Here is an 18,448-nt window from a genome sequence, read left to right on the forward strand (position 1 = left end):
ATTTGCTCCTAAAAATATATAATCAGATTTAGAAAACTATAAACTACATTTAAAATTTACTATTTAGAAGCAATTAATTACAAAGCCAGGTGGCTTTCATTACATAAATTACTGTTAATGACACTTGCCTCATGCTGCTACTGTATTTAGCATTTGCATGCATCACATGTCAAGCACACACACTGTTGCATAGGTTTCTCTAGGGTAAAAAGTGAACATCCTAAGTAAAAAAAGCTTCCAGTTATCCAATCAAAACTGTTAATTCCTTAAACATGTTAGGATCTTACTGATGTTTCCCATTCAGGATATAATCTAAAATATATTCAGGATAAAATTTCAAGAATCAAACACAGATGATATAGAAGTGATCATTTTTAGTGAATTCCCATTTTGGTTATGATGCAGACTCAAGGTAAGAGATGAATACATTTATAGCTAGTTTCCTTGAGATTTTAGAGTCCTAGACAGTGTTTATAATTTTTTAAAAATATGACTTTTAAGCTATTTGTAATTATTGAACAAAAAGAAAGGAAAAAAAAAAAATTTTTGTCTTTTCCTGAACCATTTGGGGGAGGGGCCACTTGAATCTGCTCACTAAACGGTCCTCTTTGAAAGTTTCCTCCCATATTTTCCCTAAACCAGAACATCTATCTACCCAACAGTGTAGTATTTTGTCTTGTAAATCTAAGTTGTTGTACCATGCATGCAGATATTTACAAAGCCTCCTTTCAGCCCCAGGGAGATAGCTTATTATGCCATAGAGGGAATAACATCATTTTATGCCACTACTTACTTTCCCCTTGGAAAGACTGCAGAAATGCACAAGAAGTAAATCCAGCTATCTCTTTTTACTAATGTTCTTCCAGCATTCTCTTTTTAAAAAAGCCGTCTACCTAAAACTGGAAGGCAATATGAAGTGAACATCACAAGAGATAATCACAACATTACATTAGTGTATCCTAAAACTTAGCTACTCTTTTCCACTCCTATCAAAAGGCTTTTCCTTTCCCTTCCTCCCCTCTCTAGAGGATTTTTCTGGTGTTCCTTATATTGCTGTGAAAATACATACAATGACTATAAGCTTTGTTTCCCACAGTCCCACTGCAGGAAATGCTGGCTTTCCACAACTCTTACTGCATGGAACAGAATCTAATATAACACTAATGAAACAGAGTCATATCTGATATAAACAGTCAATAAGATTGACTCTACAGCATTACCTTCACTAAGCACCAAAATTTCACTGGTTTTGGTAGAATGAGCCTAGAGGCTTTGATAAATAAATGTGGAAGACATGGAAGAACAAACATTAACTCTCTGTTAAAATAAACTGAAGATGACCTCAGAATGCATCAAGTAGTATGGCATGACTCACTGACACTTCTTAAATTTTTGTGAGTTATCAAAAGCATAATAAAAATATAGATTACAGTCTTTATATTAAGTCCATAAGTACTACAGTTAAAAAAAAGTCAATGAGAAGGGTGTTAAATAATCTTCACTAGAATTCATTGAAATTTGACTGATAATATCCTTCCGGCAGCTTTCAAAAATGCCTCACGCAAAACATCCAACCCTATTCTCTCATATTTTGAAGTTTTAATATATTGCAGAAGAGCAGCAAAGGCCACAGAGCTTCCTTCTCTTTCTAATTAATCTTAAGCTGTTCCTCACATTTAAATATCAGGTCTTTATATGTTACCTAATTTCTAAGAGTGGCAACCTAACAGAATTAGGACTTCAGAAAACAGTGAAAATTGAGAAAAAGAACAAAATATTCTCAACTGGAATGTTTAATGTCTGCACATTAGTGAGTAACTAACAACTTATATATATACATTATTCATGATATATCTTATAAAAGAGTGTATATTCTTATAAAAGAGATCTCTACTTTCAATTAAAGGGTATCAGTAAGAAGATGTTGAGATCAAGTTTCTAGTTTTTAGAAATCAAAATATTTAGAGTGAAGAAGGGAGCCACTACTTTTGTTTTCAAACTTATCTTTCTAAGAACAAGCAAAAGATCCCACTATTAACTTTTATTTAGAAGCAATTTCTTCTTCATCATGACAGTAATATTTTAAGGGCAAAAGTGGAAAAAATGGCATAAATGTAATCTTTATCACAGCAGATAAGCAAATATTTTTGTCTCTCTGTACCCCCAAAATATTTTGTTAATGCAACTATTTCCACTAAAGCAACTGCAAAGAAATACTTAATCTAAAGTTATGGCTGTTCATATGTAATCTGCTACCTGGATTAACAAAAAAAAAAAAAAAAAAAAAAAGGCAGAAGGCCTCTCTATCCACCTAATCACCATATCAATGACACATGCCACAACAGAGAAGCACTAGTTTATTTGATTGATCATGGTAGATAAACTCCAAATAACAGCGAAATTAACAAATGCTTGACATTTGCTCAACATCCATTATTCTGACACTGCTTTCAGGATTTCAAAGCCTGGGAGTATGCTTAATCAACATTCATATTCCCTAGTGAGCTACAGGCACCATATTGCGCCCCGCCTTAGTACTGATGAAAACTGCATATTGGCCATTTCCAAAATGTTCTGGGACTCCACACAGGGCCCCTTCTCTCCCTTGTTCCTGTTCTGCAGTTTTCTTTTAAACACTTCCAAGACAAAAGCATCTGCCAGTTTTTCTCTCTAGGGATGTATGCAAAATGAACTTAACAGTTTTAAGGCAAGAGAAACCCTCACATCTAAATTCATTCATAGGACAGAAAAGGGCCTAAGAGGCCTCTCTAGGGACAAAACCCTGCTGAAATTTTCCCCGACAACACTGGGAGCTTTATAAAATCTAAGTCCAGACAATTTCCAATTCAAATGCCCAGCATAGCATGACCTTTGTCAGATCTATGAGCCCTAGATGCACCCACTATTTTTTTATTCTAACCAGCACAGACATTAGACAGGGCACTACTGCTAAGCAGGAGGTTGACTATTTGCATGCTCTTCTATTGTGAAAATGTAACAGTGACAGCACTGTGTCGAATTCTTTTCCCCCTAGAACTTTAACTCCATAGGAGAGGCATAGCTGACAGATGACTCTCCCAACATCTGTGTTATGTACACTGCACAGCTGAGGAACCTTGGATCACTGTCACGGCTTCTCAGAGATGACCTACACCTTTCTTATATCTACACATGATAAAAAAAGTAAAATAAAAATTTAAAAATGCCTTTTCTTAAATGAAAAGTAAATATGGCAAGAAAGATTAACATAATTTAGTCATTAAGCTGTTCACATAGCAGCTCACCATATGTTGTATAAATGTCTTATACAAAATAATTTATCAGCCCTGACACGTCGCACATCATATTGTATTATTTAATATGCTTACTAAAATTTCATGGATCAAGCGCCACTTCTGAAAGCATAAAGAAAGCCCTAGAAAATATTTCTTCATCTTCCATGATTTATTTTGATTGCCTTTTACAGCTACATGATAAAGTAGAACTTGCAAAATTATGAGGATAGGGTTTACACAGCTATTGCTTCATATAATATAACAATTGGCTTCATGTCTATATAACATTTTACTTGCATTTAATATTCAGAGGCACATTAAATTAAGCACGCTGCTTTCCACTGCATATTTTAATAATTTCAACCAGTTATTTCAGTAAACATCCTGATCCACTAATGCAATGTTCCACTGAGAGATATCCTTGGAAAAGAAACTAAAGAGCTTAAAATTACAAAACAAACACAAACAAGTAATATGTGATACATGCTGACCTCCCTAAATCTGTCTTCATAAAAATATATTCATTTCTACACAGTAGCTGAAATATTTGAATATTATCTTTAAATTACTGTGATTTAAAATGTTAGAATGACAGGCATCTATTGCAGATAAATGGACAAAATTCTCTATCCAGAAACCTTGAAACCACAAAAAATAACAATGTGTAAGAATGATTGTCTGTCTCTGTCGAAGTCTGTGTCTAAATAGCAAATTAAAAGAAAAAGTGTAAACAGGAAGCTTGTGAATCATAGTTGTTGGGCAACCAATGGAATTTGTTTGGAAAAAAATGCTTGGCACTTAGATGACATATCAAGCAGACAGATATGGCTAGGAAAATATTTAGACTGAAACTATACATTTATTCCATAAAGGACCATTTTCCTTTCTTTCTCAGACCACTGATGTCAAAGGAACACAATACAAATGAGATAAAAAATGTAGCCCAACTTACTCTTCTTGGTCAACAATTATATTCTCCTGTTCCTAATAACAGGGTAACATATTTCCTAATAAAGGAAAACATATTCCTGTGTTAGATCACTCATTCAATGAGGTCACTGAACTCCATTTGGATTAGAACTTGCTTGGCTTACTGGAGTACCTGCCAACTGGTCAAAGCAGATCTTCCTTTTTAAGCTCTGTAGGAACCAGAGATCTAGCTTTCAAGGTTTTTTTTCTCTTTTTGTATTTTGTGTACCCTAAGAAAATGCACTTGTCTAGGAGGACATACAGCTCAGCTGTGTTGAAAACTGAAGGAGAGCTGCATTTACAACATGCATTTTATATTAATGCTGTAAACGGCTAATGTTCAACAGCCATTTCATATATAGAAACATACACTCACTCTCTGCCTACTGTACTCTCCACAAGCTGTAGTCTCCAAATGAGCATCTGTATTCCACAGAAGAGATGCAATAAAGGATGGTACAACAGTATCAACAGAAGACTGATAAGAAATTCTGTCATCTCCCAGCCATCCACAAATAGAAACAAAGATACACAATGTCTTTATTGCTGTCTGTGTCCTCAATTAACAACAGGGAACTCCAAAAGGCCCTTTATAGTAATTCAGTCACAGGAGCGAGTATTGCCTCTATCCTGGGTTGCTTTGAAACTGTTTCAGACAGGCTGCAATGCGTAAGAGAATACTTTTGCTATCACACGTGTCTTGTTCAAAGGAATATTGGATAACATTTTGCTTTCTGTGAAAGAAGAATGTGTGCTATCTTAGGACATCCTTATTCCATGTTGAAGTTTGAGGAGGTATATGTGAAACTAGACCATCAACTGCTTCCAAGACTTTGAAGGCATAAATACAGACATGCAAATAGAAGACAATCACCCAAACAATAAATTCCTCTTCAGCACTACATCCTGACCTGAAGCCTTTTTCCATATTTGGATAGACAGCAACACTTAACATTCTATTCAGATGAAAAGGATAAAGCAAGAATAGTGAAGTTCAACAATTCTCCAATACAAAGCAATGAGACTGTCACTATCAATCAGGCTACTGGATATCCTGGTGTGTGCAATGGAAGGGATAGTATCTTCTACTCAAATCACTATCATTACTCAAAATGTTATGAACACAAGAATTTTTAAGAAAGATTACCCAAACAAAACATAAGATATGTAAAAAATTGCTTTAGTTGCTTACAAACAGAAGTTTTTATCCTACGTTGTTCACAAATCATGTTTTTCCCATGACAGGCACAGTTTCCTGTTTGGCAAATTTAAGCCTTTTGATTTGAAGTCCATGGGCAACAATGCCTTCATGAGATACAAGATGCAAACTAGTAACAGAGCATGCCTATGGGAGTTTGAAATCTACTTGTATGGTACCAATTAGTCAAACAAAAACATGAACAAGACTTAACCATCACCTGATCAGAAGAACACAAGGTATTATCTTTCCATTCCTCTATCAATGTTGTTGGTTTTTCTTGGTAACAATACTCTATCAGGCTTGTCTTAGAAGACAATCTTATTAGGATCGGTTTCTGTATTGCATTTTCTTACAGAAATTAATCCTCAGCAGTATTTCAGTCAGTTTAGAGTGTAATTCAAGCTTCTGAAACTTTCACACTGAAAACAGAGACGCTACTTTCACCAGGAACTTAAAGGAATGAACAATTAAAAAATTACTCTCGTAGAAGCATATATGCTGTTTTTTAAAGTGATGTGATAACCCATAAGGGGCATTTATCAGCACCAAAATGGTTGTAGTCATTAATTTAAGTAATAAATCATAGGTCCTGCTAATAATGACAGCAAACAGATGCTAACAAGAAAATGTATTATTTAATATGTTGTGTGTTATAAAAATGTAAGCATTTAGGATACTTCTTAAATTTTTATTATAATACGCATTTAATACATTACTGTTTTGACACATAGGAGAATCATATTTATAGGTCTCATTCAGGACTTGTTTTCTCTTCTGTGAACACAGAATGGATTCCTGAGAGAGAAAAAGCTCAAGAAGCTCAAGCTCAGTGTTTCAAATAGATGTTTGCAACAAAATCAAGTTGTCTTGCTGTCTTGAAGTAACTACCATAAGCATTGAATCTCGTTACAAAATGAAAATCAACTTATTTGCTTTTATGTAAACAGAAGTTTTCCCTGCAAGTTGGAAGGAAAATCAAATAACTGTGAAGTTTGTCTATATGTATGGACAGAAAAAGATCTTATAATTTGCCATAAAGTAAAAACATAATTTTATACTATCCTTACACACAGAATGTCAATATTGAGTAACTCTCAATGAGTCCGCCAAGTTATAAAAACAGCAGTTTTATTTTCCGCTGTGTCTTAATATTTGTTTCTTATATCAGTTTATATAATACCATGTAATGCTACAATTATTTTCACCAAAAGCATCACTTGCAGAAAATGCCAAAACCAAAACACAATCTTATGCTAGCAATCAAAAACTTGATCTATTCCATTTCCTTGATTCACAGCCACACTTCTCTCTGGACCCTGAAAACCAGACAGAATGATGATCTGATTTTGGTACTGACACACGAGAGCCTAAGAAATGCAATTTTGCCTTTTGGCAAGCTCTGCCACACTAAACAGAACCACTGGGCAAACATCTTTCCCAGCCCTGCATCTCTGCTGCTGCACAGCCTGCTGCATCAGGTCCCTCTGCAGGAGGGTGAATTGTTTCTAAGATCATCACTGCTTTTCCCAAACATTTTTGTTTTGATTTAAGGAAACTATTTGGATAATAACACCCCTGTTTCATTCTGATTTTCAATGAACTCCTCTTGTTATGAGCACAGTTCCTTTCTTGGAAGTGCTTCGCTCAATGCTTTAAAACACTTGAGAAAGCAGTGATCAGAGTATGGAAACTAAATTTTCTTCATTAAATCTACTGAAGCAGATATTAAAAATGCATTTAATATACCGGGGATGGCTGGTGGGCATCACTGACTGTGACAGGCCAGTTACTGATGAGCTGCTGTCAGACGGCCTTCTCAGCAGGGATCTGTGTCTAAGGCTGCTGAAGGACAGCAATATCTTCCCTTGTGTGTAAGCTCTATTCATCTCCCAAGTATTTACTAAATCACAGACCTCTGCACACAAACCCAGTGTTTCAGCGCATGCTAACAAATGATGGATGGCCTAGTCAATTCGTTATGTCCTGAAAGCGTGATTTCCTGCCATTCCAATCATCAAACCTCCAGAGCCTTCAGAGCTGATCAGTCCTGGAGAATATATTTTGCAGGCTCTATTAAAGGAGTAGAGGTTCTTTCCATTAGTCTCAAACTTTTTTTTTTCCCCTGGCTGATTTAAAGAGAACTCTCTCCTTCCAAAAGCACCACTGCAACCACTCTTCAATGTGTAAAGTATTCAGCAAATGTACCTTTGGTACATCAGTGAAATAGCAATCCTATAATACGGGACAGTTTAAAAGATGGATTTTGTTTGTGACTACTATAAAAATGACAATATTTTATTTAAATTCATCTATATGTCTTTATTATGTAACCTAGACAATCCCCAAACCATTTTGTAACTTAGCTTTTCTGATCAAATACCTGTTACAGCAAAGGAGTGCTGAAAAGGACCTGTTTTCTTTGTATTTGCCTAGTGAAACATATCAGAACTCTCTTAATTACATTCCTCTTAAAAGCATAAGACACTTAGGAATAAACTTCGGATGTTCAAAAGACAGGTGAGCTGTCAAAGAAACAAAGCTTCTAAATTTCACCCTTTTCATAGCAAGGCAATATCATGAACAGTCTTTGTTCTATGCACTAGAGGAGAAATTTTATTTATTCAGTGATCTATAGGAGTGGAATATACATACCTCACGCCTCTTATTCTGAAACACTGAGCTTCAAATGAAATAGTCCACAGCTGCTGAGGAGTTAGCTGTCTACAGTTCCACAAGTTTTTAAATGTGGTATAACAGATACCAGTTTAGGTAAACAAGCATTTGGTTACTCTGAAGTGCAAAGACCTTGAATTTCTTTGCTTGCTAGGTGTGATCCAGACACAGCCAGTACAAACCAATCCACATTGCCCTACCGTTCACCTCAACCTTGACCTGGAGATTAAACTCACTTTTATTGCACACAAAGGTCATCTGTGTTAGGTCAAAATTCAAAGTCCCTTGTCAGCTAAGGTTGATATATTCCAACCTTTCCTACTCTAATGCATCAAATTTTTCATGGTGAGGTCATATTCAGCAGACAGTGTATTCAGCAATTTATCGTGCCATTGTAATATAGCCCAGAATATGACTGTCCAAAAAACAATGCATGAATAAAATATTTTCCATTCTGATTTAGAAAATTGCCTACGCTCATAAAACTTGAGCCTAGACTTGTTTTCAGGCTTCAGAAGAATGATACATTATGGAGCTGTTTCTAAAATACAATCAAGAATTATCATTTCTAGCACAATATTCCTTAAATACAAGCAACATGAATATAATGGTATCCTAAAATCCACAAGTCAATTAAAAAGCACATATGGTCAGTGTTAAAACTTCCACTTCATCCTCCCTTAACAACCACCATAATCTTACCCTTAAATCTACAGACATCTGTTGGTCTGTCTGATGACATCAAGCTTACTTTAGAATGAAATACATAGAAAAAGACTGTGTCACAAGACTTTTATTCCTACCCTACCAGTGATTATCACATCCATGGAATTTGGGAAGTGTCAGAAAGTACAACCAAATTAAACCTCACAAATCAACACAGTAGTGTAACATGGTGACCAAGATAACTCTCCCAGCTTTGACACATGAAAAGATTTTCTTTTTTCTTTTCCTTTCCCTTTTTTAATCTTCTTCTGGTCTTTTTCTGTTTTCTTTTCTCTCTTTTTTCTCCATTTCATTTCTTTTCTCTTACATTTTTTCTCTTTTCCCTCTTGTCTATAATTTCTCTTTTCTTCTTGTTGCTTTCTCCTTTCTCTGCATTTTTTCTGGTTCTTTTTTTCTCTCCCTATCTATTTCTTTTCTTCTGAACTAAACAAGAGCACTTAACACACAGCTCCAACAGATTCAGAATGCATTTTCAAATTATAGGGAACTAATTTCCACATCTGCTTTCAAAGACCCCCTTCCAATCATTGTATTTCACCATCAAATCTTCAAAGGACATAGGATTGGCTTCTAAGTGGTTTGTATAAATTCCTCAAGGCCAAAAAAGGTTTCCCTTTACTCAGCCAAAATGAATTTCACAAGTGTAATAAGTCCTGTTCTGTGTAATTTTTTTTTTTAAAGAACTGTACTTCCATATGGTAACACTTCACAAACTGGAATGGGAAAACATTAAGAGAGAAGGAAGAGATTTATCAGTACACAAGAATTCAGAAAATAAAACTTTTATTTTCCTTGTGTATTTCAAACAAAATTTCAAGACTAATGTTTAAAATAGGTTTGTATTTTGCTAGGATGGACAACATATGTGGGAGTGCATGTAAGGAAGAAGATGGTTACACCTATAAAAAATGTGACAGAAAACTACAGTGGACTTCCTTCAAAATTAATTTTCATGCTGACACACACATATTTTACACCTACTTTTCTATTAATAGTTAACATGCAAACAACTCAAAAAAACCCCCTTCTATCTCTCCAAACAAAAGAAAGCACCCATGTCCTGAAAATCTAGTATTTACATGTGCCAGTGGAAGTTTTCTGCCTAAATCCTGTCTGTTGGTGTAGGGAAAGCCACAAATGTGAGCAAAACTCTATTTTCCATTCTACTCTGAAACCTCCCACTGCTATCAATATCTAACTTTTAAGTCAGTATCTTCTGTTTAATTTAATGAATAATAAAGGAGATAAAGTTTTTCTGAGTTATGTACTGATATTGTTGATTTCTTTCACACAATATTTCATATTACACAAGAGGACTGGTATCCTTCCTATTTTGGATCATAACATGAGCAAACAGCTAGTTAGCAAGTCATATCAAATCCAACAAGTTACAATTTCTTTAACACTTGTTCACTGATATTAAGTGAAAATAAAAACTTCCCACTGGTTCAGCCTATCAAAGCTGTGATATAGTAGATTTTCTACCAAGGGTTCAAATAATAAGAACATCTTTCCAAAGGGAGTAGTATCAGTTTTTCACATAATTACTTTGCACAGTTAATTTTTACTTCATTTTAGGATTATTTAAAATATGCTACGTTTTTTGTGGGTCACTTCTTGAAACTTGAACATTGCTAATTCTCTTTTCAATTAATGACCCAAGACCTCTTTCTCATCTCTTATTATCTATCTGTTTACCTGTGAGGATTACTGCAGCTTCAAGTACATAAAAATTTTAATTTACGTTTGGTTTGTTCTATACAGAGTAGACAAAAACAAACTCCGTGTCAAACTTTGTTTATTTTGAAGTCTAATACAAAAGAAGAAGAAAGTATAAAACTTTGAAAATTCTACTAATTCATTGATACTCTTGTTAAATCCTTCAGAACATTTAAATACAATACAGTGGTACAAAGCATTTGCCACTTGATGGGATTGTTTATATAGGCAGAGCATGAATTTATGTCATTGTTAAGTATTGAGAATATAGAGAAAGGAGTTTAAAATGTGCCTTTAAACTTACTTTTTTCAGAAGAAGTTTCTATCACTCACAGGCACAAAGGTAACTTCTAAATAAGATTTGCTAGATCAGTGTTTGCAGAGTAATGAAAAATAGCCTAGTTCTTCTGCTTTTCAAAATAATTAATCAACTATTCAGAAGAGCAGGGAGAGCAGAAGTTACAAGAATAATGCAGGGTTTGCTATGACAAGAACCTTTCTAGGCAGAAGAGAGTGCAAGGGAAGTGTCACACAGCAGTAGGATGCCTGCTCATAAATACAACCTGTCTAATATTCCCGTGCCTGAGTTCAGAGCCTCGAACTCTGCGAGCCCCGGAGGCAGCAATCTGCCCTCTGCTCATGAGCCTCACTGCCATTCTGCCTTCCCAGGTAACAGCAGCTCCAAAGAGCATTAGAGCAAAGCAAAAGAATTTTCCTTCCACTTCAACTCAATCTGCAGGATCCAGACACTAGAAATTGAAAGAAAAAAAAAAAAATTCCTCCTGTTTCTCACCACAACAATCATGGACTCATCAGTACTGCTTGACAATCTAAGCAACTGCACAAAAGCAGAATAAAATTATTCACAAAGAAGGAATATATTGCAGTGTAAATAAAATTGGCTTCAAGAGGAAAATGAGAGGCCTATCCACCCCAACCCTAAAAAACAAAACCAGAGGCAACAATGACACTGAAAAAGAGAAAAAAAAAAAAAAGCTCCTCAGTCTTAAGCTCATGGTAAAAGAAATAACATTCATACCATACATTTAGGCTTCTTTAGGGCCTTTGTTTAAATATGAATCACCACAGAGAAAGTGATAAAATTGAGCAAATAATAAACAGGTTATTTTTTCCAATTTACATTGTAACATATTACTGTGCAGATACACTTTTTTAAAAAACTAAAATCTTGCTGAGATGTTTTCCAAGATGGATGTCATTTAATAAAGCCATCAATAATTTGAAGAAAGAGCAAGAGAATTACTGAAAATGTGTGGAAAACTGAAGCGATACTAAGTAATGAAGAGTAGAGGTCATCAATGTAGAAGAATGCACATCCCTTGATATGCTGTGGGAACCAAGTGTGTACATTCCAATAATCAAATATGAAGTTACACACATTAAAACCAAATAGCCATACTCAAGAATATAAATTTGAAGCTGTGCATCACATTTTCCTCTTGCTTACTGGGAAAAAAAAAAAGGAAGAAAAAAATTTAAAAGTACTTCTCTTACATTTATGCCAGGTTCCCTTACCCTTCTGCTGTGAAAAAAGATCCTCTTGATCACATGGAAGTAAGCTTTCACACAAGAGACACAAAGAGAACAGTACTTTTTTGAATAGAGATGCATAAAAGTGATGAAATGCTGATAAAAAGCTGCTGATAAAAGCTGATACTTCAAAACACTAGTACATTGAAAATCTCTATAACACAGTTTGTACTTAAATAGGTTCAGAAACTAATGCTTCTTTTAAAGAAATGCAAGTGAAGGTACCTAAAGGAAAGTCAGACTAGAGGCACCAAGTTTGTTTAACAACTTGAAAAAAGGAAGAGATACAATATAGACTACACAATTTGTGCTGTGGGAAAATATAGCACTCAAATGGACTGAAACACGTTTCACAACAGTTCAGTGCAAGAACTTGAAAAGCATGGGTTTTGGAATCACTAAAAGATGCTCAAGGCTAGAAAGTTTCTGGAATCATCAATTCAAGCACAACGAGTTGGGTCACCAAAGATTACACCCTTAAAGTTTGGTGGAGACCAGATAAAGACTGTCATGGATAACCCAAAATGTTACTATATTCCAAATCTATCCACGCCCAAAAATTGTTATGGCCTCTTTTAAAATCCAACGCTTCCAGAACCGGAACCACAGGGCAGAGGGGGCATCGCTGCAGTCCCTTTTTAACTTGGAGTTGGGAAGTGGGGAACAAACTCACTGCTGGCAGCATGTGCTGAAAGTGGATGCTCCACTTTGGAGTGGTTACTTTGGGAGCCTGTTTGCAGTTTTTTCCTGGGCTTGCAAGAGCAGCCACTTGGAAAAACTGCATTTCACAATCAAAAACTGTTTCGGAGTGACCTTTGCAAAGCCAGCTGGTTGCTGGGGCCCGGTCACCTCGTGCCAGGGCTGACAGACCGGTTTCTTCCCCGCAACACACCCACACTTCAGAGACATCAGCACCAGCACCGTCAGTCTGGCGGGCAGTGGTGCTGACCCCACAGGTGCCAGCACTTCTCATGTGCCGCTAGAAATGCCCCGTAAGCTCCTGCCTTCCCCAGGGTGTGCTGCCATCCCTCCCCTTTGTCTCCCAGGCTGCACCATCACCTGCAAAGGCGCTAGCTCGGGGGCAGGGTCTGCCACTATCTTCCTTTTCTCTCCCTACAGTGGTCACCCATGGCGGGCATCTTGGAAAGGGTATTTTTGCCATTTTGCGTCTCTCTTTGTTCTGGGAGAATTTGTGAGATGTAGCAATTTTCTATCAAATTTCTAGTGGTTATTTATTGTTGGTTTTGCCTTTTGCAGTCTCACTTGTTAGTAAACTGTTATTTTTTTCACTTACCATCTACTTGTATTTTGTTTCTCCTGTTATTGATGGAAAGGGATTGGTGAAAACAAAGGAGAACTCATTTAAGAGTGTTCCCCTTTGTCTTAAATTGTCTTGGTTAAACCAAGACAAAGATTTGGTCAAGATTATAATATTCATTAGACTTGGATACAAAGAAGAAGAGGAAAACATGTACAAGGTATGTATTTGAGAAGGGTCTACTCAAAAGTCAATTTTGTTCTACCTATAAGAAGCTTTAGAAAAGGTTTCTGAGAGAAACAATGTATTCTGCCATATACAGAACTGAAACAACTAAAAGAGTAAACTGAAGTACTAGAATATCAGTTTGGGTATGAATTTAACTCTCAGAAGTTGGACTTTTCAGAACAAGTTAAAACAGTCTTTGAAAAAAGATAGAATTTTAAAGGTCTAACATCTTGTCACTATAAATAGGTAGTTCTAAGGTGATTTGTATCTAGAAGATTCTACTTGTAGGCAGCTCTTAACTACCATTTAGGACAGAAAAAAGGATTTTAACTTTCTCAGAACATTTCCCGCAATGGCCTAAAATGGCTCATTCAATTTAGACATTAGCTCTCATTGAGAAGAACAGTATCTTAGAAGAACATGAGTCCATAGCAGAAGGGAAAGCTGAAGAATATAATACAAAAATAACAAAGAAAGCCACAAATTATTAGCAGATAGAAAAATTCAGGTGATAAACTAAGCAGAAAATGTGGTATACTTCAACAGAAAAGCACAACACTGAATATACAGAATTATCAGTCCAGTGGCGTAAAAATGTGTGAAAAAGATCAAAGGAACTACGAATCAGTGATCCAATATTGGCAGAGATTTATTGTGCTTAGTGCTCAAAATCACATTTTGATAATCCTCAGGTCATTCAAATACCCTGCTGTTAAATGGGAACATGTTAGGAGACAACTGCTAAGGACGTAACAAATACCTTAAGAATAAAGAAATGAATAATACATTGGTAATTGCCAGGCATGAAATACAAAGCACAGCATTAACTGAAAAAGAACAGCAATTGGATATCCAAGTTTTTGCAAAATAACTAGATTTTAAGCAAAGTAGACTAAATCCATGTTTTATGGAAAGTTACAGGGTTGTAAAATATACGAATTCCCAATGCTTGTATTAAAATACTTATAAACAGTATGAGAAGCAGTTTAATCTTGACTTTTTGACATTAATAAGTCACATGACAATACTCATTTGAAGTAATAATCTCACCTCCTGAAGTAGCTCAATAATAGTAAAACACAAACTACCCTGTTAAATTTTTTTTAGATTCACAGGTCAGGATGGCAGCTACCACCCACCATACCTGTGCACTACATTGTGGCAATTGTTTACAGAAATTACAATTTATTCTTAGGGAGAAACTGCAGAACAAGAGTAGGCCCTTTCACATAGCATGAAAGATTTTACACAAATTAGGAGCATAAAATGCAAGGCTTCAGGAAATACAACAGCTGAGGGAAGAACCAAGAGATAAGACAGTATTAGAAAAAAAATGAGCAGATTAATGCAGAAATCCAAAGACCCACAAGATCTATGAGGCAGTAGGAACCAGAAATATTTGAAAACTGTCAATTTATGTATTACATTACCAGTGGAATACCAATCCTTCCCAGAGAAAGATTGAAAGTGCAAGGTGAAAGCAGCTATTATGGATGTTACTACTTTCCAGTTTGAATCAGCAACGGTTACTATATAATAATGAGAAACTGGCTATGGACACCTTCATCACACTGCAGGTACCATGACAGATTCTGGAATACTTTTTTAAAAATACTGAATTAAAATTTGAGGTGGGTGGGAGGCTTTAGTTGATTCTGGCTTTCATAAAGAAAAATAAAAAAATCCAACCAGAAAGTCCAGTCAGACCCTTCTTGTCCTAGAAGAGCATGACAAAATTTCCAGATTGTAAGAAAAAATTACTTACTCCACAGTAATCAAACATATCACTGAAAAAGCCTCCCCTTTAAAATGGCATACAAATTTACAAATCTCTGCAGCTTGCAGCTGGCCTCTTTTACAACATAAAGGTTATAGAGAATGCCTGTTTTCCACATCCTAACATGTATCTATTTCAACACACCTTCCTTAATGCTAAGGAAAGCACCGGCCTTGGAATGTATTGTTTATCTTCTGCATCTGACCTGCTATGAGAAATAAACAAAGAGACAACAAAGAAATATCACACTTCCAGAAAAAAAGATGTACAGAGCTCCTCAAAATATACTTAAGACAGGCATTTTTTAAAAAGCCATCAATTCATTGCTCATATAGAAGGTTTTAGTCTTCTCCTAGCATGGGCAAAACAAATTCAGGAGAGATCTACAAGCAAAATTCAGAACACACCATTCTCATGTCATAACATGAATAACAAAGGTATAGCCACTTAATTGAGGAAGCAACTACTAGAGCTAACCTTTGCTTTTCAGTGTTCACCACACTTGAGCCTGGTCCTTTAGGAAAAAAGAATTCTTTTCCTAAATAACCCTATACTGTTAGTTGCACATAGTTGCTCAGGAGTCATCAAGATCTGAAATAGAGGATTCAATGGATCTTTTGCAGCACCAAGTGAGTGGACTGGGGAGTACAACATATCAGAAAAGCCCAGTCTTTTTTGGATGAATTTGATTAACAAACACTCATGTGCCTATGGATCTGTCTTGGATGCAGGTTTCTTAAAATAATGACTGACCTGGAAAACCAACCCAAATTCTAATCTTCTTTCAAGACAATTTTATAAGGAGAGTAGAAAAAGAGAACATGTGCATGTGTACGTATTCATGCACACACAAACATCCACAAACACCCTGTCCTAATTTCATTAGCACCAAAGTGATAAAGCCAAGTCTAAGCTCCTGAAACACACGTTGTTATGGTTAAGTGCTTTTCCAAGTTGCAGAAGTACTGTGCAAGGTGAGCTGGATTCCCAAAATGCTACTCAAGGCACTCCCTGAACCAACCACAACGCTTTATTATCACTTCTTCTCTGTAACAGGGCAATTCTCTCCCACTTTCCTGAAAATGAAAGGATTTCACTGGACAGTTTAAACACTCAAGTTAATGTGGGCTCTTCATCCACTTACTGTAAGTTACAGTGTCAGTTTCTTCTGCCACATTTGTGGTTAAGACTAGCAAGGAAGCATGTGAATGATTTTCTATTTTGTTAATTTCTCTCTTTCACCGAACTAGATACAGTATTTAACCCCCTACATTTTTCTGTATTATTTCTTGTGATTTTAGAAATAGCAACACCCTTCTCCCCACAGAACCCAATTTGCTTTCCTGTCCAATTCAGCAACAGCAGTCCTTCCCCCAAATGTGAAAGTGAAAAACCTTGCAACATTCCTTAGAACTCTGTTGTAGTTTGTAGGAAGTAAATTCCAACAATGAAGATTGGTGCATGGAGCACATCCTGTCATGGATACCTTTCCATCCTAGGCCCAGGTCATTTACAAATGTCTGAGCATTCTGAACACAGCTCAGACAAAGAAGCACATGAATGGCCATAGGTAAAAATATGATCCCTTTTCCAGTTTCAACTGGAATGCAGCAGCAAGCAGAAAATTATGGATCCATAAAGCCCCTTATCCCTAAGAAAGAGGGGCAATGGCGTTGCAGGATGTATTTCATACTTGGCTTCAGCCACAGAGGCTCGTCCTGCACCGTAAGGCTTTATTCACATCAGAAGACCTCCTGGTGTCCAAGAGGCTCATGAAGGGCCGCAAGAGCTTTCACTTGACGTGTGTCGGGGGAACTGTTCTTTATTTTGTGCCAACTTCACAGGTCACGGAGGGTGGAGCACTATCTTGCTCCCAGCGGCAGCTTCAGCGAGCTGTCGCCTGCCGTCGACGACTGTGTGCGTGTGCTGGTGATTTTGTACCGTGTGGGGCCTGAACTGGGGCACCGGGCGGAGCGGGCGCAGCGGGCCCCGCGGCCCCACGCCCGGCCGCAGCGAGCCCGCAGGCCGCCGCCGGGGCCCGCGCCGGAAGGCGGGATGCACTTACCCAGGAAACTTCTCCTTCAGCTTCCTCAGACTCTGCCGGGTGGGCTGCACGTGCCCCAGGAATTGGGCTATCTCATCGTACTGGGCTTTGCTCAGCTTCATGACTTGCACCGCCAGAGCTGCGCGCAGGCGGCAGGTGAGGCGCGGGTCACGCCGGGCGCCGAGAGGCAGAAGGCCAGCGATGGCGGGGCGGAGAACCGCGGCAAGCCCGGGGCACCCGTTTCTACCAGCCCAGCGCCCCGGCAGCCGCGAACCGCCGCCGCTTCCCGCAGCTCCGCCCCGCGTCCCCTCCGGGGCGGTGCGAGGGGGGCGGTGCGAGCGGCCATGCCGCGCCGCCCGGCTCTGCGCAGCCGCTCCGGCGGGTCGGGGTCCGCGGCTCCCGGCCGGCCCGCCTGCCGTGAGAGCCGGGCATTGCTGGCGGAGCAGGCAGCCTCACGCCTGGCTGTGTGCCCTGTTTGGTGCTCCGCAAATCGCTTCTGCCAGCCGCCATGGTGCCTGCGAGGGCGGAAGAGCTGGCGGCCGCCCCGCCTCTGCCCCGGCCCGCCGCAGGCAGAGGAGACCGAGGTGCTGGCTCTCTCTCGTGTGCCGGGGCGCCTGTGCTGGGCCGTGGGCCCTGCTGTTTAGCGCCTTAAAAGTGTCAGTTTCAAAGCCCTTTTCTCAAGTTTCCTGAAATGACTGGTTCTGGCTGCTCAAAACAAAAGCTGTAGCAGTAGGACTGCGGATGCTGACAGGACATGCAACCGTTTATGGGCGCAGGGTAAAGGCTCCTGCTGAATTTTAGGAGAAAACCATCCTAGTTTGTGCTTGGATTTCCTTCAAAGTTTGTTAAGACTCAAACTTAGGCAAGCAATATTGTTAAAAATTAGATATCAGTTAGATATCAGTAAGCATATTGCAAGTTTTACTTTCTGTGCTGGGTGTTTTTAGTAACTATTATAATTTCAAAGGTAGGTATACTCTCCTGAAAACAATATAAAAAGACTAAAGGTTGTGAAGAGAATTGACCG

The 18,448-nt window shown here is 37.8% G+C and overlaps 1 protein-coding gene across 2 annotated transcripts in view; it reads right to left on the reverse strand.

Annotated features, from left to right (window-relative positions):
- CDIN1 (CDAN1 interacting nuclease 1) overlaps positions 1–17,717 on the reverse strand; it is a 122,402-nt gene extending 104,685 nt beyond the window's left edge. For both annotated transcript variants that reach the window (XM_009101951.4, XM_050975623.1), the window contains exon 1: positions 17,443–17,717. In XM_009101951.4, the coding sequence (XP_009100199.3) occupies positions 17,443–17,543 (101 nt within the window). In that variant the 5' untranslated portion in view covers positions 17,544–17,717. The remainder of the gene's footprint in view (positions 1–17,442) is intronic.
- Positions 17,718–18,448: the final 731 nt, after the last annotated feature.

The sequence above is a fragment of the Serinus canaria genome, chromosome 5 (assembly GCF_022539315.1).
Source record: "Serinus canaria isolate serCan28SL12 chromosome 5, serCan2020, whole genome shotgun sequence".
In the NCBI taxonomy this organism is placed as follows: Eukaryota; Metazoa; Chordata; class Aves; order Passeriformes; family Fringillidae; genus Serinus; species Serinus canaria.